Below are 27,763 nucleotides of genomic sequence, written 5' to 3'. Positions count from 1 at the left end.
TAGATATATATCACAAGCATAAACTGATTAATTCTGGTTTTATCAGTATGATCGGCTGACCGACTGAGTTTTCGTTTAGGTGGCATGATGAGTCATGCAATGAAAACATACAGATCTAATCACAGGAGAACCAAAGTTCAATAGTTCATTAAGGATTTTCTTTGTGGACATTTAGCTATATTTTCAATCAATCTAAATGCATACTGTATGTGAGACTTTATGATATAATAATATATAAAAGCGTCAGTTAATAACATTAACAAACATTTATAACATTATTCAATAGTTAACAGATCTTCTTTAATGTACATCCAAAAACACTGTAAAAAGTGATCATCTACAGTTATTGCATTAAGGAGCCATTTCGTTTTTTTAAATAGTTAGCTGGTTAACTTCCAGAATAAAAATGTCCTGAAAATTTACTCACCCCCATGGCATCCAAGATGTTTCTTTAGTCGAAAAATCCATCTCATTTTCTCCTCCGACTTTAAAATCGTTTGTAGTATATACATTTTAAATTTTTATTGTATTTACAGTGCCTTGCGAAAGTATTCATACTCCTTTTTTTGGTACGTTTTGTTATGTTGCAGCCTTATGTTAAACTGCTTTAAATTACTTTTTTTCCCACATCAATCTACATCTCATACACCATAATGACAAAGCACAAAACAAGTTTGTAACAACTTTGCCAATTTATTAGAAATAAAAAAAGATCTTGTTGCATAAGTATTCATACCCTTTTCTGGGACACTCGAAATTTAGCTCAGGAGCATTCATACTGCTTCTAGATGTTACATCGCTTGGAGTGGAGTTAAACTGTGGCAAATTCATTTGAATGAGTATGATTTAGAAAGGCACACACCTCTCAGAAAAGGTCTAACAGCTGAAAATGCATATCAGAGCAAAAACCAAGTCCTGAGGTCAAGATAACTGCCTGTAGAGCTCAGTGACAGACTTGCGTTAAGGCAATGATCTAGGGAAGAGTTCAGAAAAAAAATCTGCTGCATTGAAGGTTCATAATGGAAGACGTTTGGAACAAACTAGGACTCTAGAAAATGTCGTCATCCAAGCTGACAGAGTTTGAGAGGTGAAAAGGTGAGGCAAAGAATGGCAGATAATTGCCAAATGCAGATGTGCAAAGCTTGTCACATCATACCCAAAAACACTTGAGGCTGTAAAGGTGCTTCAACTATGTACTGAGTTAAGGGTATGAATACTTATGCAATGTACATGTTTCAGTGTTTTATTTTTAATACATTTGTAAAATTTGCAAATCTGGTTTTTGCTTTGTCACTATTATGGTGTATGGAGTGTAAACTGATGTGGGGGAAAAACTAGTTTAAAGCAGTTTAACATAATGCTGCATCAAAACAAAATGTGAAAAAAGGGGTATGAATACTTTTGCAAGGCACTGTATGTATTTTTTTTTAAGAAATGACTGATCGTTTCGCTAGATAAGACCCTTGTTCCTCGGCTGGGATCATGAAGAGCCTGTTTAAAGCTGCATCGAAACTGCAGTAAACCGCATCAATCCCCATTGAAGTCTATTGTCAACGCGGAAGGACGAGACTTCCGGTTCGCTCGCCGCTATAGAGAAATAATGAGAAAAACAGCAACGTTTAGTAAACGGTAAACTATTTGCACTACAAACCAGTGTGTTCATAATTAAAATAATACGGTAAGACACACTAAGTTGAAATATAAAGCAGTGAAACCAGTGATCCATAATGTTTACAAATGGACGCCTACTTGTACGAGAAGAAAAAGGTGGATATGAAGAAAACTCCCGGAATATCTATTCGACTGAAAAAAAAAAAGACAAACAATTTGGAGGACTTAGAAGTGAGTAAATTACCAGGAAGTTTTTATTCTGTAAGTAAACTCATTTTCTTTTATATGAGAATAATGTAGTCATGTAAATAACTAAAATTACTTTTTTTTTACTTTTGAATACACCCAGTTTATTAAAATTAAGCACATATATGTTTAAAACACTTTTTTAATATGTATTTTGTATGTATTTGTATTTCTCCCTGTGTGTTTGAGTGTGTGCTGCGGTTGCTATAGCTGAGGTTTGCAAGCATGCTATGGGAGCACATGTCCCAGCGGCCGAGAGGGAAGCATTAGCGGGATTAGACACGCAAAACATTGTCCAGGTGAACAACGAAACACGTGAAACACACACAGCCCCTTTTACCCAACAGAACTGGGACATGGCAAGAAACGCAACGAGAACATGATTGTCACAATGAAGCAAAACCAGTTGAAAACTTAAAACTCATCAGTTTGATACAGAAAGAAAAGCTAAAAAGCTTCTAGTGTAAAAGTGCAGATCTTAAAAAAAAGTTACTACCACTTGACTTGAACCTTTATCTGTGTCTGATAAAGTAGCCAGGCTGATTAAGTCATATTAAATCAAATTATGACTTGAAGCAATAGTACAAAATCAGTGTGTTTTGCTTTGGTTACCATGTGATGCTTTTTTTTTTTTTTTTTACCTGACCAAACATTTTTACACTGGCCCATAATGAATAACTAAATAAGTGTATTTTTTTATTTATTATTTTTATTTTATATTTATTTTATACTTTTTTTGTTGTTAATATCATCATGTCATTTCAATATATATAAAAAATATGACGTATATAGATTTCTGAAGATTTTTGATTTGCTTCACGACAATAACTTCGCTATGGAAATGCTATAGAAATTAATATATATACATTTTATGACATTGAAAGCTGAATAAATAAGATTTCCATCAATGTATGGTTTGTTAGAATAGGACAATATTTGGCTAAGATACAACTATTTGAGAATCTGCAATCTGAGGTTGCAAAAACATCAAAATATGGAGAACATCGCCTTTAAGGTCGTCCAAATTATGTTCTTGGCAATGCATATTACTAATCAAACATTAAGTTTTGACATATTTAGCGTGGGAAATTTACAAAACAAATTTCAGGAACATGATCTTTACTTAATATCCTGATGATTTTTGGCATTAAAGTGATCCTGCCACGATTTTGTCTGCTACAAATATACCTGTGCTACTTATAACGTTTTATATACAGCATGCAAATCGTACATCTGTTTATATTATATTTTCAGTCATTCCTAGTTGACATTTACAAATTGCATTTAGAAATGCAATTTATGTTCACGCTAAGCGTAATCCCTAAAGAGAGATTCAAAGCATTATACAAGATTATAAGCAAATAGTTCCAATACAATTATTCCAAAATGCTAAGTCACTTTGATAATAAAATAAACATGTTTTCCTTGATTTTCTTGGGCAGACATTTGTTCCAAATTATAAATAGCGATGCATAATTACCAATTCCACTGAACACTTGGTGTTACCTCAAGAGATATAGTAACGGGGCTGTGCGTGGCCATTCGGCCCGGTGTCACGTTGATTTCCAGTGTGGAGGATCAGCCTGAAGACCCTCCCTCCCTGCACCGCAAGATAAGAGGCACACAGATCATTTGGGATTAGTGTGAGTCTAAAAGCACATGAGGAACTCTGACCTAATCAAAATCTGACTTCTTGTATGAAAGACTCTCAGCACCACTGATCAAAACTTCAGCCAGATCTTTGAGCTGCTTTTGGAGTTTGGACAGGTGCTGGATGAAGATGAAGATGTTCTTTTGCAGTCTGCTTTTTGTGATGGGAGGAGATTTTCTCCTGGCCTGCTCTCTGACGAACTACACGCTGTACGTGGAGAGACACGAATGCGGCCACTGCATGGCCGTCAACACCACCATGTGCAGCGGAATGTGCTTTACACAGGTAAGAGTGTGTTAATAATGTGTAAAATCATTTAGACCAATTCAATCAATAAGCAAGCAGATTTCATGATCGTTTTATGTGTGAGACATTTTTGAGAATCAAGTACAGCGAGGGATCTGGTCTTAAAATATTACATGCTGAATTTATAAAAAACATGCCGAATATATTCAATATACAGTCAAACCAAAAGAGTTTTTTTTTTACTAGTGGGTGCAGGACACTGTAGTTCATTTATAAGCGAGGATAGCCAAATAAAATAAACTCCAGCATATTACACTAACCAAAATCTTCATACAGTTGACTAACATTTGCGGGCAAAAATTATTCAGACACTTTGACCTAACCACATTTTGCTTAAGCGCAAACATTTTACACCATTTACCATTACCATAGCATTGCTTGGTCAACAAAGTATTGATAGTTGTGTAAATATCGTTATACTAACAGTTGTCTGAATTTTTGATTGATTGCAATCTATTACTTCTTTCTATCATCGTTATCTGACATAGCTCATTCACTTAGTTTATTAGCATTTTCTAAGATGTAGTGATCATTTCAGAAATGTTGATGGTGTCTGAATAAATATAGGTTTGAATGTAATTCATTTGTGATTATCAAGATGATTTTTTGTTTTTCTGACACAGTTCTTGTCATATTTTATTAGCATTTTCTAAATTCTAAATAGAGAATAAACTGTGATAAATGTTGAAGCTGTCTGAAAAAAATAGGTTTGACTAATATCTAATCATAAAAACAATCAATACCTTATTTTAAAATATAATTTTATGAGTATAGTTGTAGCATTTGCTTTTTTGTGTATGGAGTGTGTGTGTGTGTGTGTGTGTGTGTGTGTGTGTGTGAGAGAGAGAAAGAGAAAGGGAGACAAAAATATATGTGAGACATATTGTGAATCATAAAAAGGAAAAATGAGAGATACTATTCATAAAACAGTTGTTTTGGGGTCATAATACGAAAACACTGCAAAAAATGCTTTTCTTACTTTGATATTTTGTCTCGTTTCAAACCAAAACGTCTAACAATTCTTATTTAGAAGGATATTTTAGACAAGTAAAAAAGGTCTTGTTTTCAGGGATAACAACAAGTCGAAATTAAGATGGTTTTCGCTTGAAACGAAGAAAATAATCTGCCAATGGGGTAAAAAAAAAAAAATCTTGTTTTCTGTTTAAAATGTTTATTTTTTTATTTTTATTTTTTTTGCTTACCCCCTTGGCAGATTATTTAGCTTGTTCTAAGCAAAAAATCACTTAATTTTGACTTGTTTTACTTGTCTAGAAAATCCTGCTTGATTTAAGAATTTGTAGATATGGAAACAAGGCAAAAAAAAGTAAGTAAGTCTAAGTAAGAAAAGCATTTTTTTTGCAGTGAAACATTGATAATAAGAACAATTATCTCTCAAAATATCAGAAGGTGATGTGTGAAATCAAATAATAACAAGGTCACATTAAATATATATAAAAACAAACAGAAAACATAATACATGTTGAATTCGATGTTAAATAGTTGGGCAGGATGAGGCTTTATGGAAACAGGAAATATAACTTTTGATTTCTGCTTTTATTATCTTTGATTTTGGTAACACTTTAGTCTAGAGACCTATTACTATTCTTACTATAAACTAGTAGCTAACGTATTAGCTGTTTATTTATATTTATATAGCACATATTAATGCCTTATTCTGTATTACCATATTTTAGATCCCTTAATCTTACCACATACCTAAATGTCTAAAGATGTCTAAGTCTAAGATAAAGTGTGACCTGGATTTCTTCTTGCCACATTTTGGTTTGGATTTCAGAGAAATCAAGAAAAACATACTGCATATATTACAATTTTAATTTGAGTACATATAATAAGCAAAGTACACTGTAAATACATCATATTTAGCATTGTTGTATATTAGATTAAATCCAGTATATATATATTGCTTGACAGGACACAAACGTGAGAGGATTTGTGGGCAAGCGTTTCCTGATTCAGAGGGGATGCATGCATCGTTCTCTGGTCTATCATTCTGCTAAGATGCCTGGCTGTCCCGTCCACATTGACCCGCTCTTCTTTTATCCGGTGGCACGCTGGTGCCGCTGCACAAAATGCAACACTAGCAAGAACGAGTGCATCTACAAGCCCAAACACACTCCCAGCAAATGCTCCGAGCACCTGCGTGCCGTCTGAAATCATTCGGCGAGGGGCCTGCCCTCCTAAGATTTCCTTCTGATTGCCTTTTTTCCTTCCTAATGTTTTGGTCACATTTGGTAACAATAAAACATGTTTTATTAGAAAGTGTTTCTGATTTCAAGTAAACAATATGGTTGGTTTTGAACGAGACGGTCTTTGTTCTGGTTCTCCTGTCTGTATCTTTTTCACTATAAATGTCTGCATTCATCACTCAAGTCTCATTTACTATAACTCACAATATCATGCACTACTTTTTCTTTTTTTTTTTTAAACAAGCAAAGGCTACTTTTTATTAGACAGAGAAAAAACACCATTATCAAAACACCAAAAGGATAACAAGAAAACATACATTATTACCTTGAAATTGATCTTTATTGTATAAGAGAGAGAGAGAGAGAGCATTTTAACTTTTTAGGTTGCATCAGAGAGGCTCACAGAATATATTTACACATTTACATACTTACTGTAGCACTTTACAATACGGTGTCATTTGTTAACATTCGTTAATTTATTAACTAACATGAACAATGAACTGCACCTTTATTATTAATCTTTGTTAATGTAAGTTAATGAAAATAGTTCATTGTTTGTTCATGTTACAGTGCATTAAGTATTATGTTGTAGAAGTATTGTTCATTCTTAGTTCAGTAACTAATGTTAACTAATGAACCTAATTGTAAAGTGTTACCATTATTTGTACAGTTTGGAAACTGCTATGTTTGCATGTGTGTCGGAAAAAAATAAAAAACGTTACTGATGGATGATGGTGATGAAGAATAACACATTTTATTATGAAGTCAGCAAAGTACATAATGTTGTGAAAACTGGAAAATAAACATTAATTATAAAATTTGGTCTGACATTGCCATATTATGAAAATTGCATGCAAATTTGAGATTTGTGGGATTTTTCTTTCTTTTTTTAGGAACAAAATCAGCATCACAGTCTGTTTTTACAGTATATTTAGAATTCATTAGGGTATAACTGAAAAGCAAAACAGATCAAAACAATCTTCTATTAATTATATGGTCGTAACATAGTATTGTAATTTCCCAGTGAAAACTAAAAGGGTATAAACACAATTGTCCCTGTTTTGTTTTGGAGTTTTACAGTTCATGACGGTGGTGAAAAAAAAATCAATAAATTAAATTAAGGAGCTTTTGTTGTGCTACAACGAATAGTGGTTTAACAAACAACAGCCATTTTGTGCAAAATTGTGCATTTAGCAAATGTCAAGAATTTCCACATTCAAAACCTACAGTTTTATGTGTTATTTATTGTACTTTATTTGTCCACCTTGCCATATTGATAAAATATAACTAATAGTGCAATTTGGTTAAAGTTAAATGTTATTTCAATCAACATTTAAATAATAGCAGTTGTATAAATTACATTTTCATTGCTTTCATCTCTAGTGGCTTGTGGAATATTTATTGTATTTAAGGTCCAATTCTCACAGTTAACAAACCATTAACTATGACTTTTGCCTCAATAAACTCCTAATTTGCTGCTTGATAATAATTAGTAAGGTATTTGTTAAGTTTAAGTATTGGTTAGGATTAAGGATGTATCATGCAGAATATGTGCTTTATAAGTACTATTAATAGTAATATGCATGCTAAATAAGCAACTACATAACAGTGTGAATGGGGCCCTATATATATATTATTATATTACCATTTATAAAGGTGTGTCATTTGTGGTTCAATTGTTCCTTTAAGGTTTAACCACCTTTTTAGTCACACTTTATTTTAAGGTCCAGTTCTCACTATTAACAAGCTATTAACTATGTTGTTTGCCTCAATAAACATCTAATTATTATAGTTAGTAAGGTAGTTACATTTAGGTATGAGGTAGGATAAGGGATCTAGAATATGCTCATGCAAAATAAGTCTGAATAAGAATTATATGTGCTTTATAAGTCCTAATAAACAGCTAATTAGCAATTAGTTAATAGTGAGAATTGGTCACTAAACTAAAGTGTATATGTATTTATGTAAATCATTTTTAATGTAAATCACATAAATGGAAAATAAAGTTTTAGAAGAAATTCTTCACGTAACAATGTAATATTTCTGCACAATAAAGCTATATAAAGCTACTTACAAGTATATAAGATACTGTGGAAGATAAAAGCAACATGATCATGTAACTTAAACTTCTCACATACTAAGGTTATAAAACTGTACTATGAAATATTTTGTGACAGTGAAAAAAAAGAAGAAGATTTTATTAGAAAATAACATAATGAGAAAAATTTTCCCAAAAAATCTTGGGAAGAAATCCAACATTCTTAGTTTTTTTTTTCAAAGACTTTCTCTAAAACTTACAAATGCACTTAAATGTACACATCTACAGTCCCTAAACACACATGCAAGTGTGTGTGCGGCAGTATAAGTGTCTCTTTGCATGCTTACTGTAAGAAGATCCTGCTCCTCTGATTGGCCGTGCAGTGGGGACACACAACGAGGGAGTGAACGGCGTTCTGGGAGGGGTTACTGTATATAACCCCTCTCTGCTGCTTTGCACAGTGACTGCTCCTCTGTCTACCTCAGTCCTCAGACCACACCAAAAACCTCTCACCATGACTCAACAACCAATCAGGTATGGAACCAAACCACTGTCTGTTGTGTGCTGTGATCAATAACAACACTTTTGATGCAGCAGTATTATTGTATTTGGTCGGTAATTAGACTGTGGTATATTAACAGGTAAGTGTTGCATTATGAATGTCGACTTGACCTTGCCTTGATTCCTTTGACATGTTGTTCTATGTTTTCAAAGCAGTGCCTTGATTTTGTAGAATTGTTAAATGGTGAACCAAGTTAGGAGTGAATGAATGCATTAGGGATACAATGACTATGATTTTTAAAGATATTTATTCATTTATTTGCTCTCTTATGTTTCTCTCAAGCCTCCCTGCCAAACTCATCAATGGTGGAGTTGCAGGACTGGTGGGTGTCACCTGTGTGTTTCCAATAGATCTTGCCAAGACAAGACTCCAAAACCAAAGAGGAAGCCAACAGGTCTACAAAAATATGTATGTTTGCATTTCACATTTATAACATTTACTTTATTTTAATTTTGTTCCTTTTCAATCCAGAAAAAAAGACTCACTTAAACCCTACACTAAACACTTGCAAGTTCACTTGAACCATAAACAAGACCGCATTTTCTTAGAAAGACAGTTCTTGTGAGTGAGAAAATTTACCTGTCATGGAGGCATGAAAACTCGTTAGAAGGGTGTGGTTTATCCACTTTTCAGTCTATAGACTTACAACGGTTACTTGGCTCAGTAGTCAACAATAACATATAATTATTTTGATTAGGATGGACTGTCTGGTTAAGACTGTTCGATCTGAGGGATACTTTGGAATGTACAGAGGTAAGTAATTTCAGAAACTTGATAGAACTTACCTTGACTTTTATAATTCCCTAAAATCTAAAGCCCCTGAGGACATCTTCATTATGCAACAAAACCTGCATGTCAACACTTTACACAACTTGTGAGAGACGCTGATCCAAAGCATCTTGACTGAAATGGGTGTTGGTTCCTGTAGATACTTGTAGATATTTGATACAGTTTGCAAAGTTCTACATTCTTCTATATCTACATCTTTAAAATTGTATTGATTCAGTGTCAGTGTCAGTTTTCCTCCCAAAACTTTACAAACAACTTTGTAGTTTTAAATATTTGTCAAAGATCAACTGCTCAGCTTTTTTTTTTCTACAGGGGCAGCAGTCAACCTGACACTGGTGACTCCTGAGAAGGCCATCAAACTGGCCGCCAATGATTTCTTCCGCCAGAGGCTCAGTAGGGGAGAGTATGTTCCCTTTGCTTCTTTCCAGAAATTGTACAATACTCAATAATAGGCTTGAATGGTACTCACTTGTGTTTCAGACTCAAGCTGAGCGTGTTTCAGGAAATGTTGGCTGGGTGCGGGGCAGGGATGTGTCAGGTTATTGTCACAACCCCAATGGAAATGCTTAAGATCCAACTTCAGGATGCAGGACGACTTGGTGAGTTATAAATACTGACCCAGGTTCACCTTCTTTCATGATTAAAATAGAGTTTTCAATACCCTTAATATTCATAACAATATCAATCATCAAATCAGTTTATATATCCTCCTGTACTTTATCTCCTTCTTGTATCTAAAACTTGTTGAAATCTCCCCCAATTTTTGGGGGGTATGATTTTTTAATTCAGTGGTTCTTAACTCCAGTACTGGGGGCCATCTGCTCTACCAATTTAGCATGTCTTCCTTATTTAACACGTCTGATTCAGATAATCAGCTTGCTAGAAGAGAGCTAAACTGAGCTTGTCAGATAACAGACACAAAAGCAGTGGATCAGTAGGACCAGAATTTCAAACCACTGATTTAGTAGACTTTAGTAAACTTGGACCTGGAGGGCCGGTGTCCTGCCGAGTTTAGCTCCAACCCCAAATAAACACACCTGATCCAGCTAAACACACCTGATCCAGCTAATTTTACATTCAGTGGCCCAGCAGAGGAAGTTACCGATGCTTCAGACTGTCAAACTTGGGACAGCCAGTCCAGTCCTGAACTGTTCGTACAGTGTGGGTCCAGTGTCTTCAATCAGAAAAGTGTCAGCCATTCAGATTACCCAGGAACTGCTTCGCACAAAGGGCATCCAGGGACTTTACAAAGGACTAGGAGCAACCCTCATGAGGTATGTATCCATGCTTTAATGCAAATGTTAAAGCAGGGGTTTTCAACTCTGGCGTTTGAAGTCCACTTTCCTGCAAAGTTTAGATTAAACCCTAATCAAACACACCTGAACAAGCTAATCGGGGTCTTCAGGATAACTAAGTTTGATCAAGGTTGGAGCTAAACTCTGCAAGAAAGCGGATCTCAAGGGCCAAGTTGAGAACCTCTGTGTTAGAGCAATCTATTCCAAATTCAATCCTCTTGCTCAAACTGTGGTTCAAGTACCACAGGCCTAAATAAGCTGTATCACAGTTTAGCTCCAACCCCACTTAGACACACCTGAGCCAGCTAATCAAGCTCTTACTAGGCCAGTGGTTCTCAATCCTGGTCCTGGGGGACCCCTGCTCTGCACATGTCTCTCTTATTTAACACACCTGATTGAGATCTTCAGCTTGTTAGTTCAGTTCATGGATCTCTCTCCTAATGAGCTGATCTCAATCAGGTGTGTTAAATACGGGAGACATGCAAAATGTGCAGAGCAGGGGTCCCCCAGGACCAGGATTGAGAACCACTGTACTAGGCATACTAGAAGCTTTCCTGAAGGTGTGTTGAGGCAAGTTGGAGCTAAGCACTTCAGGACACTGGCCCTCCAGGACCGAGTTTGGACACCCCTGCTGTAAACTAAATACCACAAGGAAATATTGGTGTAAAGCAGAGGTGTCCACTCTTGCTCCTGGGAGGTCACTTTCCTACAGAGTTTGCTCAAACACATCTAAAAGTTTCTAGAGATCCTTAAGACCTGGTTCAAATGTGTTTAACTATGGCTGGAGCTAAATTCTGCTGGAAGGTAGGCCTCCAGGAGCAGGTGTGGACACTCCTGGTGTAGCATGATTGACCCAAGTTGGACTTGCCCCTTGATCAACATCCTTGTTGGTCCTGAAACAGTATTGCCATAGAACGATCCAACTTTAGTGTCAGGCTACGTCAAAGTTTGAGCCTTGACCAACTTTTTTAGCAGTCTATCATTCCTCTAAGATTTTACGGATAGGTGAGGGTTAGGGCTGAATTTGTTTTCCAGGAGCATTTGACAAAGGACACTGATCAAGGAATGTCCAACTTGGGCAAGTTATCACTCGAGACCTAAACAAAACAAACAAACCTTGGGTCTTCTTACAGGGACATCCCTTTCTCTGTGGTTTACTTTCCGCTGTTTGCCCACATCAACAAGCTGGGCAAGACATCTGAGGACGACAATGTGCCTTTTTACTGGTCTTTCATATCAGGATGTGTAGCTGGATGTACAGCAGCTGTGGCTGTCAGTCCTTGTGACGGTGAGTCTTCCAAGTTCTTCTGAAGAACACCTGTTTGAGTAGATGTTAATGTATGCGCAAAGACTAAGACTGATCCCATCTCTATCCAGTGGTGAAAACCCGGCTGCAGTCACTCAATAAAAGTGCAAACGAAGATACCTACAATGGCGTGGTAGACTGCGTCAGGTAAAGCAACCAGTAATCTGGCTAATGGACAATCTAGATTAGAGAATCAGTAATACACTTTTTTCTTTTCTGTTGTATTAATGATGATCCCGCTCTTTGTTCCTACAGAAAGATAATGCGCAAAGAAGGGCCAAGTGCTTTTCTGAAGGGTGCCGGATGCAGGGCACTGGTCATTGCTCCACTCTTCGGAATTGCTCAAGTGGTTTACTTTATTGGTGTTGGGGAGTTTCTACTAGGACAAACCGCATTCAACCTTTACTCTGTCTAAACTGTGAAACCAACTGAATTCAACTTTAAAGACCAATGCAGCTATGATGCAACTAAATATCTGAGAACAAACCAACCTGGTCTTATGACAGTTTGTATAAATTTGTACGCAGTGGCAAAATCATTTAAATCTGGCTCATAAAACCCAATTCTACATTACCATCTGGAAAACACCTATAAAGGTAAAATGTTTCTGTATGAAACAGGTTAAAGGACAAAATATACTCTTAGACAAAATGGCTGAACTGGTACCCTTTCAAAAGGTACTCATATAAGTACTAATATGGACCGTTAGGGTCAAGTCTAAAGTGTACCACCCCAGTGACAGATTTTGTACCTTTTTTTTGTGTACAATTATGCCATCTTGCACAAATGACTGTGTTTTATGATTTTTAGAGTGTGTTGAATCAAATGGTTGTTGGAGAAGACTATAGAAGTTCATGTCTTTACATGCTACCTATAGCATATTCAACTGGCTTATTCAGGAAGCTATATCATTTCACATGATTTTTTCGTTTTCTTTTGGAAATGTATGGTCAGAGTCAGATTTATCCTCAGTGAGGGTTGATTTAAAAACGTACGGCCATGACTCATGCACTCCAAGGGCAAGAAAATCATGTAATCTTTTTTTATACATATGTCCTTCATTAACAGTTCTGTCTTACCTTTCTTGTGACATTTTGTTTATGCACAGTATTACGGAGGCACTGCTGATTAATGTGGACATTAGCATGGAGACATACCTATGAGAACATTGTTATACAATATACATGACTCCGAAGAGACACACACAGAGACAGGATGTTTGATTCCTGCTGAAGTGAGATTTTACATTTACAGAATTAAAAGGCATTCTGTTCAACCTAACAGTGTTAAAGTGTCATACTTAGACATCTTAAACCATTCCAGAAACTGGGATTTGATTGTGGTTCACACTTTGAAATGTACTAAACAAAAGAAATATGGAATAAAAATGTGAACAGTGGTTTGACACAAAGATCAAAACTAAAATCTGTTATTTGTGCTTGTTAATTCCACAATGTTCCTAATTTTGTTGTTAGTATGTGCAAATACATTTCAAAACATTTCTTGAAAGTTCTCAGTTGTGTGTGTTTTTTTTATGTGAAATGACAAAATCGACCTAACCCCAAACAAAGTTCAGGCTAAATTTGTAAAAATACACCTAAAATAATTAATTGTGAGTTTAAGAGGGTAGTTCTACTGAAGTATAATTAGAACTTAACAGTACTGAAGTATAAAATTCATTTTTATTTTTTAGCTTAAATTTTTTTAGCTTAAAATAACATATAAATGTTTTATATTGTGTGCTTGATTGCAAAATCACAAGATAAAAATTCAAATAATGCATGAGATGCAGTAAAGAAAACTCAGTAATATTAAGAACACATGTTAACTAAGAACACATCTATGTTGGTGAAAAGTGCACACTGTGCACCGCAGATGAAACTTTAGCCTGATTCTGCCCTAGAGCTTCCTGCATAGCATAGCACTTGCAGCTGACGTGCATTTCATGCCAGAAACACAAGGCAAAATTAAGTCCTTCTAAAAAGTGGCAATGTGGCCAGCACAACTGTAATGTATGTATTAAATGAAACGATTTGAAAATGAGATTCAGTTTAGTTACTAATTACTTAGTATGTAATTTACAATAAAAAAATAAAATTACAAATAGAACTAGCATTTCCATTTGACTCTGGTGCTCGTGTAGCACGGAATACAAGTGGTATCAAAATCATTTTCAAAAATGAATACATTTCTAAACTTTTCCAGGAGGTTTAGGGAGAAACCATTTTTAAAAATTATTTTAAAATGTGACATTTTCCAATTAAATAACTTCTTTAAAAAACAGTTTTATATCAAAACAACTACAGTTTTTAAACATTTTAATTAAAGAAGGTGACAAAACTGCATGATCTATATTTAGAATGAATTGGGTAGCAGAAGCTTTAATTTACATCTACTGCCAAGCTGGTGCCAATTTCATACTGCAGGGGTATTAACACACACACACACACACACACACACACACACACACACACACACACACACACACACACACACACACACACACACACACACACACACACACACACACACACACACAAACACACACTTTTAATTTAATAAACAGTCCTGGCAAGGTGTGCTGATGACATAAAAATCTGAAAAACACACAAATCGGAAACTTCAAACAAGTTTATTTGTTCTCGTGCTACAATGTTCCTGAGAAACTTGAATGCTTTTTTGAACTTGTTCTCCAGAAAATAAATTAAACACACAAAAGTATGAACACTAACATCCAAAGACTGCAGTGTTATGTTTACAGTACAAAAAACCCCTCGACATAGCACACTAAAAATAGTTTACAACAGAGCCTCTACTCGAAAGCCACACTAACATGCTCCATACTAGTTATTTTACACTCTGAACAACCATGACTGGGTTGCGTTTGGGTATGAGGACAGATCTACAACATTGAATGTGAACGGAACACTTGTTTCATGTGTTACTCTATGTTTGCATCGACTACGACGTATCCTATTTGCTACTCTAATGCCACTTCAATTTGAGGAACTTCAGCAGTGACGCACCAGCAGAAATATATCTGACCAGCCAACGGCTGCCCCATTATAAATAACAATCTCTTTTCTAATTCTTTCATTAAAAAACGTTCAACCAAATACTAAGGGCCAGATTTACTAAACGGGGCAAATTAACGTTACAACGCAATTCCATTAAAGCACCTACGGGTTCTTTAATGTGCACCTAATGCGCACATTAAAGAACAGACGCAGTCAGATAATTTCCATTATGACCAGCATAAATCTACCTAAGGCAGCGCAAATTACCACCTATTTTAAGACGTGTTTTTTTTGGCGTTAAATAATGCTGCAAATACCAGTAATTTGACAAGCGCACATGTTAGTAAATCGCATTGCGTGATTCATTTTTATACTTGCTACTCATAAATTTTGCATCTAAAATGGAAAACTCCTACAACTGCATATTCAATAAGGTGCGGTGCAAAAATAACTGTCCACACCTTTTCAGACTTTTTAGTAAATCTTGACAGTACTATTTTTACACCTAAAGATGCCAAAAGGAAATCTGGCCCCAAGTTGTCTTTTCGGATAAATAAAAAAGGCACCTTAACATTCAAATGCCAAATATGAAACAAAATTGCTGTACACTGGCCAAAACTGCCTCTTTACACATCAACCGCACAATACAGATGTTTATGATCGCTACAACTACAATGACAACTTGTGAAACCTTCACATATACGTACAAAGAATTTAAGACGCAAGATACACTCACATTTACTGTTGCTTGGTGAAACAGTATTTAAACAAAATGTACAATACGATATGCATTTGGAAAGTTTGATTCATTACAAATTTGAGATACTTTACTCCTGAATCCCTAATTTGATCATCTTTTGTCTAACATTAAAGTTTTAGGCTAAAAATGTAGGGTTTAAAAGTGTGAGACCTCATTGAAATCTGGGGAAAAAAAATAATTAAAAATGTAAAATACAATATGCATTTGGCAAGTTTGATTGATTACAAACTGGAGATACTTTACTCCTGGATCCCGAATTTGATCGTCTGAAGTTGAAAAATGTAGGGTTCAAAAGTGTGAGACTTCAGTGATAAAACAAAATCTAATTAAAAATCTCAAAATACGACATATGGCGCAGAAGCGCCTCGAGTGACCTGAGTTTCTTTCCTGATCCTGTTTCCTTCTCTCATTACATTCGGTCTCAATTTCACTGTCCGATTCAAATCACAAAAACTACAAAGAAAAATAAAAAATAAACATACTAATTAAATAAGTCAATGTGTGACCTTGTACAAAGGAATTCGCATGATCAGCCTCCCAATTATTTTAAAGTCAACAAATGCAGTTCATATAAATGCATGTTGAAAAAATAAAAATATCAAGTCTTCCTCTCATAACTCCACTTAAGGATGCTGCTTGAACCATCCTCACTTGTTGAATCAATCAAGCAAATGATTCAAATGCTTTTCATGTCTGATCCGTTTCATTTTCACAGCACTGATGGACTAAATAGAAGGCACAAGACAGCGTCAGTGGATCTTCAGCTTCGAGTCTTTACTTAGCTACATGTGTAAAATAACCAGGCAACTCTACACCATAAGATCCACCTTGAGAATGAGAAGATTTGGCTCCATCGTGCCAGAGAATACCGGGCTGTACCGTTATCAGTGGGGGCTATAGGTGAGCCTGGCTATTGCATAACAGAAACCTGATCATCTGCGTTAGCATGAGTTTAATTGCAGGAAAGCAAAGCTGGGAATATGTGTTAGTGTGCCTTTCCTGAGGTGGAAAGGACATGGAGAAATTCAGAGGGGAAGCAAGACTTAAAGGGACAGTTCAGCCAAAAATCAAGTGGTTCCAAACCTGTATGAGGTACCCACTGACATCCATAGTATTTTTCCTAACACTATGGACATCATTGGCTATTGTCAACTGTTTGATTACCAACATTCTTCAAAATATCTTCTTTTGTGTTCAAAGGAACTCAAACAATGTGGAACAACATGACGGTAAGTAAATGACGACAACATTGTAATTTCTTTTAAGAAGGCTTACTGAATGATATAGATGCTTCTGGAGATCTCCAACATGTTTTGTGCGCATATGCATGTCCTTTGGTAAGCGTTTATTTGTGTTTGGAATGTGTCTGTGATGTAGAAGACTACTTTTTTTGTGTACAAACGTAAAATGAAAGGCATCTATGGGTCTTCTTATCAACGTTCCTAGTGGCCGTGGGTTTGCCACAGAAACCCTGGCATCACATTACACAATATTTTTATCTGACATGCGAAGCCACGCAGCAACAGCCTAGAATAGCATCAATACATAAATCTGCAAACTCTCGCAGAAAGCACCGCTCAATGTGTGCGCTAAAACTGGCAAAAACTTATATTAAATTAATACGATTTTTTGGAAAGTAACTTATTTTTGTTGCATTTGGATAATCCAGCTCTGCACCTAACCAGCAGGCATTAAATAAAGATGATCCAGCAATTGGACAGTTTAGTTTCAACAACTATGCTGGACTAACCATCGGTTGGTTGACGTGTACAGGATTATGAAACTGGAGTTTGTTTTTCAGCTCCTGAGTGGCAGAAGAACACCTAGAAATTGGTTGGAATGTTATTGGTGTATATGCAAGTCCAGCAAATGTTAGGAGTAGAAAGGTGAAAGATCACGTCTTGGTGGGGAAGACGGGGTTAGATCACCTCCCTGCTGTTCCGGATTGCACAGCATAAAACCATACTGAAGATCATGCCAATAATCTGTAAAAAAGAGATGATGTACAAATAAAATTGAAATGGACCCTGTTTGGTTCCTGTTTTTAATCCACACTTATATATGCACTAAGTGCACATTATTATATATATATATATATATATATATATATATATATATATATATATATATATAAATAAATATATAAACAATTACTATTATTATTATTATTATTAAAATATATACACCACCGTTTGGGGTAAGTATTATTATCTTTTTTAAGAAATTAATATTTTTATTCAGCAAGGAAGTGTTAACATAAAAGAAAACCAGTAAAGACATTTATAATGTTGCAAACAAGTTAGATTTCAAATAAATGCTGTTGTTTTGAAATTCATCACAGAATCCTGAAAAAAAAGTATTACAATTGAACTGATTCTAACTATATTTGACCTTGGACCACAAAATCAGGAATCTGAGGGTGCAAAAAAATCCAAATGTTGGGAAAACCACATTTAAAGTTGACCAGTTTAAGTTCTTAGCAATGCATATTACTAATCAAAATTAAGTTTTGATATATTTATGGCAGGAAATTTACAAAATATCTTCATGGAACATGATCTTTACTTAATATCCTAATGATTTTTGGCATAAAAGAAAAATCAATAATTTTGACCCATACAATGTATTGTTGGCTATTGCTACAAGTATACCTGTGCTATTTACAACTGGTTGTATGGTCCAGGGTCACATATCAAAAAAAAAAAAAAAAATTGGCTTAACAAACCCTTGCCTAAATGTTTAAAATAAATATTAAAATTATGAGGTATGAACGTTATACAAGTTTTAAAAACAGACAAGGAAATTAAAATTGACTAAATTGACTACATTTACTGATATAACAGCATTTACCATGACTCCTGCGATTCCAATTCCCACATAACCCACGATGAAGAGCTTAGTGTTGAAGAACTCTTCAATGGCCGCATGACATGTCTGCAGAGTGTCAAACAGACTGATAATTGACTGATTGATGATATGCATCTCAATAGCATATTTTGTTAACCAATTCAGTTTCAATGCATGTCGAACAGACGTCACACAACGGAAGCAATATACAATTCCACAAGTTCCAAAAATGACAGTGTTTTACTAATTGGAAAAATTAGTATTCATTCATTCTCACCTGGTTTGATACAACGTCTGGACACAAGCTGGTTGAGCCACAGCAGTTCAACTGCAGATGTGAAGCGTTACAAAATTAAATCTTTCATAACAAGGTTAGACAAATATATAAACAAATATTATATTTACATCAATATTATATTTACAAATATTATAGTTACATCAGTGTGGTTACTGATAACTTAAACCACTAAAAGTACTTTAAAATAGTAATTGATATAAATTGAAAACTGAAATAATATAAATCTTAAATGAAAAACTTAAATTGAAACAAAATTATAAATATTGCTTTAAAAAAATCTAAATACTGAGAAAATATCCTTTAAAGTTGTTCAAATGAAGTTCTTAGCAATGTTTTTGATCTATTTATGGTAGGAAATTCACAAAATTTCTTAATGGAACATGATCTTTATTATCCTAATGATTTCGGCATAAAAGAAAAATCAATAATTTTGACAATGTATTTTTGGCTATTGCTAAAAATTTTCCCATGCTACTTACGACTGGTTCCCTTCCGGAGGGAACTCTAGGCTGCGTCCTTGCGGACACTTTTGGAACGGCCGGTTGCGTGACCGGTTCTGAAGCAAGCTATAGAACAACGACAGTGAACTTGACATTGGCCGGCGCCAGCCCATGACGTCATTAACAAGGTGCCTAACAGTATAAAACGGGCACCATCTTTTTGTCTTCAGAGTCTTTGTTCTAAGCGAGTAAGTACAAACGATGCCTAGAGAGAAACTGTTTAGGAATTGTGTGGATCCGTGTCGGAGAAATCTGACACCTGATGACGCACACGACCTTTGTGTGGTTTGTTTGGGTGAAGAGCACGCGCGCTCTGCTCTGGAGGGAGCGGAGTGCGTTCATTGTGAGAGTTTCTTCCTTAAGAAACTCTGTTCTCGTTTGTCCCTTTTCTCGAGGGAATTGGGACATTCATCTGCCCCATGCGGCTCTGGTCCCGCTGCAGCTGAGGCTGTCCGGCGATTGAGATCGTGGGTATCACAGATGGAGCTGGATGACGAGTTTGAGAGGGGTATTAATCTCTCACGCTTGTCAGTCGGAGACGACGACGTGCTGCTGGCGGAGGATGTGTTGTCTCTCGCATCCTCCGATCCAGCAGCGAGTGCTCTTTTGGCTTCAAGCTGGGGCAAGCAGGAGGTAGCTGAGATGGAAGAAGATGAATCTGCTGAGTCCGTACAGCCTGCCTGCCCCGTGTATGATGAGCTGATGTCTGTTATGGACCGCGCGGCTTCCTGTTTGGATCTTCAGTGGAAGTGCACGAGGGAAGAGGCTGCTCAGGGTAGATTAGATGAGCGGTTTCTTCCTGGCCATAACAAATCAACTCCCGTGAGCCTCCCATTCCTTCCCGATCTGCACAATGAGATCGAGAAGGCATGGGATAAACCATATTCGGCCCGCATTCACAGATATCAGCATGTGAATTATGCTGATGTCAAGGGAATGCGTGGGCACGGATATGCGTTGATGCCTCCCATTGAGCAGACGTTTGCATCTCTCAGCGGGAGGGACATCAACGCTGAAGGCTCCGACCCTGCCATCCAAGCCTCTGAGGGAAACATCTCGGCTGAATGGCAGGGCATACGCGGCAGTGGGTCAGGCTGGTGCTGCTCCGCACACGGTGGCAGTGTTGCAGGCGTACCAGGCTGATCTACTAAAAGATCTGGACCGAGGTCTGGGGCTTTCCCCGGAGGAGGTGGCTGAGCTGCGCCGCACTACGGATTTGTCTCTGAGGGCCACCAAGCAGATAGCGACCGAAGTGGGCAGGTCCATGTCGGCCTTGGTGGCCACAGAGAGGCATCTGTGGGTGAATCTGGCGGACATCGGGGAGAAAGAGAAGCGCTTTTGTGAGTTAGTGTACTGAGACCTCCACTCGTAAGTAACTCCTGTATGGGGTTAGGTGTTGTTAGGCTTCCTCTCGTCCTGGAGAGTTATCTTTGAAGCCTCCGCTATTTTGAGCTTGGCTTAGGCATTATTTATACATGCGTATACATGTTTAGATATATTCCCTGCCACTGTGAGCGTTGCCAGGCCTCTTCGAGCCGAGAATCGCTCTACTAAAGCCTTCGCTCTCTGAAACTCCAATAAGGCAATCACCTTTAGGCTTGAGTGTTGTCAGGTCCCTTCCCTTTGAATATTGTATACATACAAGTGAGACCTCCACTCTTAGGAGTTTCTTCTCCCTTTCAGAGCAAGGGTGAACAGAGCGTTGCTAGGCCTCCTCTCGGTATAGAGAATCTTTTTGCTGAAGCCTCCGCTCTCCTTAAAGCTCCGCTTTTAACTAGACCCATTCTCACAGTATATAGCTGGTAGGCCCCGTTGGGCCTCACAAACTATTTTTTGGAATCGTGCTAAGCCCCTCTGCCAAAACTGTTAGCCACTGTCGTTGTTAGGCTTCTCTCTCTTCAGAGATTCAATTCTTGACGCCTCCAGTCTACAGAGTCCCACAGGTAGACTCTTATGTGAGTTTAGTACTTCCCCTCATTCGGGGGTCATCATGTTAAGACCACCACTCCTGAGAGCTTTTCCATTGAATCAAACGTCGCCAGGCTCCCTCTCGTTTGAGTGTTTCTGTTTAGCCTCCCGCTCTCCAGAAATTCAGGCCTCAGTCATGACAGCTCGTAGGCCCCTTTTATGCCTCGCTGATTATTTTGGTGGAGTGCTAACCGAACCACTCACCAAGACCGGGTGTTGTAGGCTTGTTTCTTTAGAGACTCAACCTCGAAGCCTCCACTATACAGAGCTCTGCTTTCAGCATGTGAGCTCTTCTGTGGGCCTTGTCAATTCCAAGCGTTGAGTGTAGTCAGGTCTCCCCTCGCTTAGAGGGTCATCATACTGAGACCTCCACTCTGAAGAGCTTCCTTAGGATTGAGCGTCGCTAGGCTTCCTCTCGCTCTAGAGAGTCTTTCTGTCGAAGCCTCCCCTCTCAAAAAGCTCCGCTTTCAGGCCTTGCTACCGCCAAGATAGTAAATTGGTAATTCCCTCGCTATGCTCTGGCCAACTATTCAAACCCACAATAGTGGTGAACACTCAAGCCTTTGAGCACTCCTTAAAACCCACATGAGTGGTAAGTGCACAGCCGAGTCTTTAAGCACTTTCTGAAATCCACGTTAGTGGTAAAGTTCCCTCTGAGTGTTGGGTCCTTTCCTGAAAACCTATACTGTGTGGGTTACGCAGGGAAGTCCCTTTGTTCCCATCCTCGAGTTGGTTCTAAAACCTCTAGTTTTTCCAACTCCAATCCAGGTAGCACTGTTAGTAGGATTGTGTGTCGCCAGGCTCCCTCTCGTTTAGAGAGTCTTCTCGCTGAAGCCTCCACTCTCTAGAAACTCCACTCAGGTAGTTCTGTTGTGTAGGCTGTAGAGCCTCACTGATTACCTCCAATGTTGAGTGTAGCTAGGTCATGAGACCTCCACTCTTAGAGTTGTTTCCTGCTAGCACAGAGTGTTGCCAGGCCTCCTCTCGTTTAGAGAGTCATTCTGCTGAAGCCTCCGCTCTTCAGAACTTCGCTTAGTATGAAGGCTTTGTGATAAGCTTCATTACTTTCTGTAGCGTTGAGTGTAGTAGGTCCTCTCTCGCTTAGAAAGTCTCCACTCTTGAGATTTCCGTGCTTGGGTAGCCGAGCTAGCTATGACGCAACGAGGCTCTGAGCTGACCTGCGAGGTTGAGCTCAGGCTCTGGCCCAGGCTACTTTTGCTGGAAGCAGGGGTGATGTTCCTTCTTGACTCCTCAATCAGTCAGTTGTTCACTTATCCCTCAGCATGGCGGCGTTGGTATAGACATTCCCAAAGTGTCCGCAAGGACGCAGCGTAGAGTTCCCTCCGGAAGGGAATGTCTAAGGTTACGTATGTAACCCTGGTTCCCCGAGGACAGGGAACGAGATGCTGTGTCTCGTAGCCATGCTTTGGGCCCCCCTTATGTCTTCGTCATACAAAAAGATGCTTGATGTATTCACAGGCGCCCATTTTATACTGTTAGGCGACTTGTTAATGACGTCATGGGCTGGCGCCAGCCAATGTCAAGTTCACTGTCGTTGTTCTATAGCTTGCTTCAGAACCGGTCACGCTGGAGGCAGTTCCCAAAGTGTCTGCAAGGACGTAACGTCTCGTTTCCTTATCCTCAGGGAACCAGGGTTACATACATAACCTTAGATGTTTTGTCTTTTCTAAATAAGCATTACATTCAGAAAATATTAGTAATCTCTATAGAGCAATTGGTTTTGTTAATATTTCCTGGTTTATATTTACTGTTCCTGTTTAAATAAACAGTAAGATGCAAAAAAATGAAGTAAAAAGTGTAAACTCACAACATCATGGTAAGATTTGACGGTTGCATTATTTCCGTTGTTTCCTGCTGATTTGTCGTAGAAATTTTTTATTTCCTTAATGATCTAAAATGACAGATAATTAAAGAATTTAAAGGACAAGTTCACTTCCAGAACAAAAAATTACAGGTAATGTACTCACCCCCTTGTCATCCAAGATATTCATGTCTTTCTTTCTTCAGTCGGAAAGAAATTAGGAAAATATTTCAGAATTTTTCTTGTCCCTGAACTCTTTTTTTTTCTCCAGTTCAAGACAGTTAGGTTATGTCGAAAAACTCCCATCTCATGTTTTCCCTCAACTTCAAAATTGCCCTACATCGCTGTTTTACCTTTGTTAAGGGTGATCTTCTTTGCTTGTTCACTTTGCAAAGACTGGGTCGGTACTTCTATAACGATGTAGGATGATTTTTAAATAATTTTTGAAGTTGAGGGAGAAAATACAATGGGAATTTTTGACATACCCTAACTGTCTTAACCCAGAATACACAGAGTTCAGGGAGAGCAAGACAAGACAAACGTTTGAAATTAAAAAGTATTTAAATTGTATGAAAATAACAAGCCCTTTGAAGCTGCATTTAAACTGAAGTTCAAACTCAGGGGCACCATAGAAGTCTATTATATGGTCCTCAAAAAAAAAAAAAAAAATTTCTTTGCAACTGAAGAAAGAAAGACATGAACATCTTGGATGACAAGGGAGGTGAGTACATTATCTGTAAACTTTTGTTCTGAAAGTGAACTTCTTTAAGTTGTAAAATTCATTTTGATTTGATTTCAAATTAACTCTGAATCATGAAAAGTTTAGCAGTACCTCGTCTTTGTTGAGGAACCCAAACACTCCTGCAGCAACTTCTGCTCCAAAGATGACCAGAAGACAGGCGAAAAACTGCCATGATAGAGAGACACAACACCTAGGTTATCTTTATATAAATATCTTTATTTTTATATATGGTTTATTAAATAAAGAAATATTCCAGGTGTTTTTCTTATTCTCAAATTTTAAATAAAACAACATCCTCAAGGGTTTACTGTCAGTGAACAATATTGTTTTGTTACCTCAAAATCTGAAGAATATCACACTCACCAATCCCAAAAGGCACTGAGACTCTCTCACAGCACCACAGCAGCCAAAGAAGCCCACCAGCATCACTAGACCTCCGGCCGCGATGAGGATATATACCCCTGCGCGGGACACAAGAACACACAAAGTTATTTTACACTTTAACTGTTTAACTGTTGATGTAAATTGGAACATTAAAGAATAATTTCCTCCTTTTGGCACAACACTGCTGTAGTTTAAACAGAGTTACCAGCAGAGGGAAGCACAAGCATTACATTAGTCGCTCTGGGAGCATGTGTTTGAGCACAGTGTGGCTGCACACAACACTTAGAGATGATGTCATTAGCTTCACTCCAGCCTGTTCCATCAACTTATTATCCTCATTAGAGTAAAACAGAAAGAGAGCATGGGGTGTGTGAATTCCCATCTGCCTCCACAACAGAGCAAAGCTGCAAGTCCAATGCCTGACAGGTTCAGTCAACATCAGGGCATGGAGAGTCAGCTGCCTGGTACTCACTAATCTAGGATCAGCTTCCTCAGACTCTAGCCTCAAAATGTAATCTAGAGACATGAGCTCTTTAGTTCAGCATCGGGAGTTCATCCTGAGCCGGTATAATTATGTCACAGGAGACCTGGGACAGGTGGGAAGTCTGGAAATTAGATCGAAACTCTCCTGAGAGAGAGAAACGTTAGGGGATATTGTGACGCTTTATCTTGCTATATCATTAAATAGGATTTAAAAAAGCAGATGATGAGTAATTATTATACTGCTTGCAATGTCACCTTGTAGAATATCATCAGGGTGTTCATCATTCAGGCTAGGGTATTAAAAGTTATAAAAAGGTATGATTTTTTGACCTATTTTGCTCATCAAGGAGACGTCTATTTGACGTCTGCATTTACATCTGCAAGACATAGTTTGCTCATCTGCAATACGTCTATTGGACGTTTCCTATGTCAAACAGACGTCTATTAGATGTATTTAAGATTTTTATGATTTAGAATGTGTGTAAATGTATTTATTTGATCAAAAATACAAAAATCTGTCAAATCTGTAATATTGTGAAATATTATTACAATTCGAAATAACATTTTCTTTTTGAATATAATGTAAAACAAAAAGTGATCAACGCTGAGTGAAGTAGTTTAAGTCTTTGGTTCTTTTAATTGTGATGATATTGATCACATTTAACAAAACCCCACCAAATGTACAAATCTCGACAAATTAGAATACTTCATAAGACCAATAAAAAAATAAAAAAATACATTTTTAATGAATTGTTGACCTTTTGGAAAGTATGTTCATTTACTGTATACATACTCAATACTTGGTAGGGGCTGCTATTGCTTTAATTACTGCCTCAATTTGGCGTGGCATGGAGGTGATCAGTCTGTGGCACTGCTGAGGTGGTATGGAAGCCCAGGTTTCTTTGACAGTGGCCTTTGGCTCATCTGCATAATTTGGTCTCTTAATTCTCAATTTCCTCTTAACAATACTCCATAGATTCTCTATGGGCTTCAGGTCTGGTGAGTTTGCTGGCCAGTCAAGCACACCAACTCTATGGTTATTTAACCAACTTTTGTTGCTTTTGGCAGTGTGGGCAGTTGCCAAATCCTGCTGGAAAATTAAATCAGCATCTTTAAAAAGCCTGTGAAATGCTCTAAAAATATTTTGGTAAATGGGTGCAGTGACTTTGGTTTTCAAAAAACACAGTGAACCAACACCACCAGATGACATTGCACCCCAAATCATCACAGACTGTGGAAAATTAACACTGGACTTCAAACAACTTGGGCTATGAGCTTCTCCACCCTTCCTCCAGACTCTAGGACCTTGGTTTCCAAATGAAATACAAAACTTGCTCTCATCTGAAAAGAGGACTTTGGACCACTGGGCAACAGTCCATTTCTTCTTCTCCTTAGCTCAGGTAAGACACCTCTGACATTGTCTGTGGTTCAGGAGTGGCTTAACAAGAGGAATACAACAAATGTAGCCAAATTCCTTGACACGTCTGTGTGTGGTGGCTCTTGATTCCTTGACACCAGCCTCAGTCCATTTCTTGTGAAGTTCACCCAAATTCTTAAATCAGTTTTCCTGACAAGTCTCTCAAGGCTGCCCTTTTTACTCGGTTGGTTGTGCATCTTTTTCTTCCACACTTTATCCTTCCACTCAACTTTCGGTTAACATGCTTGGATACAGCACTCTGTGAACAGCCAGCTTTTTTGGCAATGAATGTTTGTGGTTTACACTCCTTGTGAAGGGTGTCAATGATTTTCTTCTGGACAACTGTCAGATCAGCAGTCTTACCCTTGATTGTGTAGCCTAGTGAACCAAACTGAGAGACCATTTTGAAGGCTCAGGAAACCTTTGCAGGTGTTTTGAGTTGATTAGCTGATTGGCATGTCACCATATTCTAACTTGCTGAGATAGTGAATTGGTGGGTTTTTGTTAAATGTAAGCCAAATCATCACAATTAAAAAAATTCAAAGACTTAAGTCTGTGTGCATTTAATTTATTTAATACACAAGTTTCACAATTTGAGTTGAATTACTGAAATAAATGAACTTTTCCCCAACATTCTAATTTATTGAGATGCACCTGTACATTGATTTGCTCCTCAAGAAACATTTCTGATTATTATCAATGTTGAAAACAGGTGCGTTGCTTCATATTTCATATTAAATGGTGTTACTGTCACTTTTCAATTTAATGTGTCCTTGCTGAAGAAATTAATAATTAAAAAAATACATACTGACCCCAAACTTTTGAATTCTAGTGTAGTAACGAAATCAGCTCAATAAAAACTGAATTGTTGTTCAATGAATGAAAGTGTTTTGAACAAATTGAGTGAATAACTTGATTGAGTCACTCATAGAGACACCACGTTCAGTTCCTGAAATAATTGTTGTATTTAAACTAATTGGTTAAGTGGCTAATTCAATGACTCACTCATAAAAACTTTCAACACCCACGGATGTAACAATATAACCGGCAAAAGGAGTCACTAAAATCCCCATCACTTGACACAAGCAAAGTGAAAAACAGAAAAAAGTCCCAACTGTTCCACTAAACAAATCGAAAGCACAGCTCTCAACACACTGTAGTGCTTAGGGTTAGGACTTTGTTGCTATCTCTCAGTGAGAGCAATGGTGATACTTCTCTTTGCAAACACCACCTAATTTACAAGCACACAGCTTGAAAAAAGCATATCATTTTCCTAGAACATATACTTCCTCTGGGCTGAGTGATACTTACTCATGCTGAAAGGACTCTCACCATTATCTCAAGCATTTGGGAAACAAAAAGAGTAAAACTGAGATGAAAAAAAACAAAGTGTGAGAGGGAGAATGAACACAACCTTTATCTTCCCTCTTGACTGAAAACAGTCTTGTCACACGCTGATAATATTTACACCGTTGCCAGAGTAGCTGTGGAGAAGACAATCCTTTGTCATTGCT

At 37.4% G+C, this 27,763-nt stretch overlaps 3 protein-coding genes across 3 annotated transcripts in view; 2 read left to right on the top strand and 1 right to left on the bottom strand.

Moving 5' to 3' along the window:
- Nucleotides 1–3,510: 3,510 nt before the first annotated feature.
- On the top strand, nucleotides 3,511–6,969 carry LOC141291231 (thyrotropin subunit beta). Its single transcript, XM_073823400.1, has 2 exons — nucleotides 3,511–3,793; nucleotides 5,747–6,969. The coding sequence occupies exons 1-2, from the start codon at nucleotides 3,632–3,634 to the stop codon at nucleotides 5,984–5,986; spliced, it is 402 nt and encodes a 133-aa protein (XP_073679501.1). The 5' UTR covers nucleotides 3,511–3,631; the 3' UTR covers nucleotides 5,987–6,969.
- Nucleotides 6,970–8,525: 1,556 nt separating this feature from the next.
- Nucleotides 8,526–13,520, top strand: slc25a55b (solute carrier family 25 member 55b). The gene is made up of 9 exons (XM_073823399.1): nucleotides 8,526–8,593; nucleotides 8,904–9,029; nucleotides 9,319–9,374; nucleotides 9,723–9,813; nucleotides 9,891–10,009; nucleotides 10,492–10,684; nucleotides 11,839–11,993; nucleotides 12,083–12,158; nucleotides 12,267–13,520. Exons 1-9 carry the CDS (start codon nucleotides 8,574–8,576, stop codon nucleotides 12,424–12,426), a joined length of 996 nt encoding a protein of 331 aa, XP_073679500.1. The 5' UTR covers nucleotides 8,526–8,573; the 3' UTR covers nucleotides 12,427–13,520.
- Nucleotides 13,521–14,627: 1,107 nt separating this feature from the next.
- tspan2b (tetraspanin 2b) overlaps nucleotides 14,628–27,763 on the bottom strand; it is a 39,188-nt gene continuing 26,052 nt past the window's right edge. The window contains exons 3-8 of the mRNA XM_073823099.1: nucleotides 24,329–24,426; nucleotides 24,056–24,130; nucleotides 23,230–23,313; nucleotides 18,913–18,963; nucleotides 18,639–18,722; nucleotides 14,628–17,773 (exon numbers count right to left, since the gene is read on the bottom strand). Of these exons, the coding sequence (XP_073679200.1) occupies nucleotides 17,708–17,773; nucleotides 18,639–18,722; nucleotides 18,913–18,963; nucleotides 23,230–23,313; nucleotides 24,056–24,130; nucleotides 24,329–24,426 (458 nt within the window). The 3' untranslated portion in view covers nucleotides 14,628–17,707. The remainder of the gene's footprint in view (nucleotides 17,774–18,638; nucleotides 18,723–18,912; nucleotides 18,964–23,229; nucleotides 23,314–24,055; nucleotides 24,131–24,328; nucleotides 24,427–27,763) is intronic.

The sequence above is a fragment of the Garra rufa genome, chromosome 18 (genome assembly GCF_049309525.1).
Source record: "Garra rufa chromosome 18, GarRuf1.0, whole genome shotgun sequence".
Lineage (NCBI taxonomy): Eukaryota > Metazoa > Chordata > Actinopteri > Cypriniformes > Cyprinidae > Garra > Garra rufa.
The sequence above is the reverse complement of the archived record's forward strand: the minus strand, read 5'-3'. Positions and strand labels throughout refer to the sequence as shown.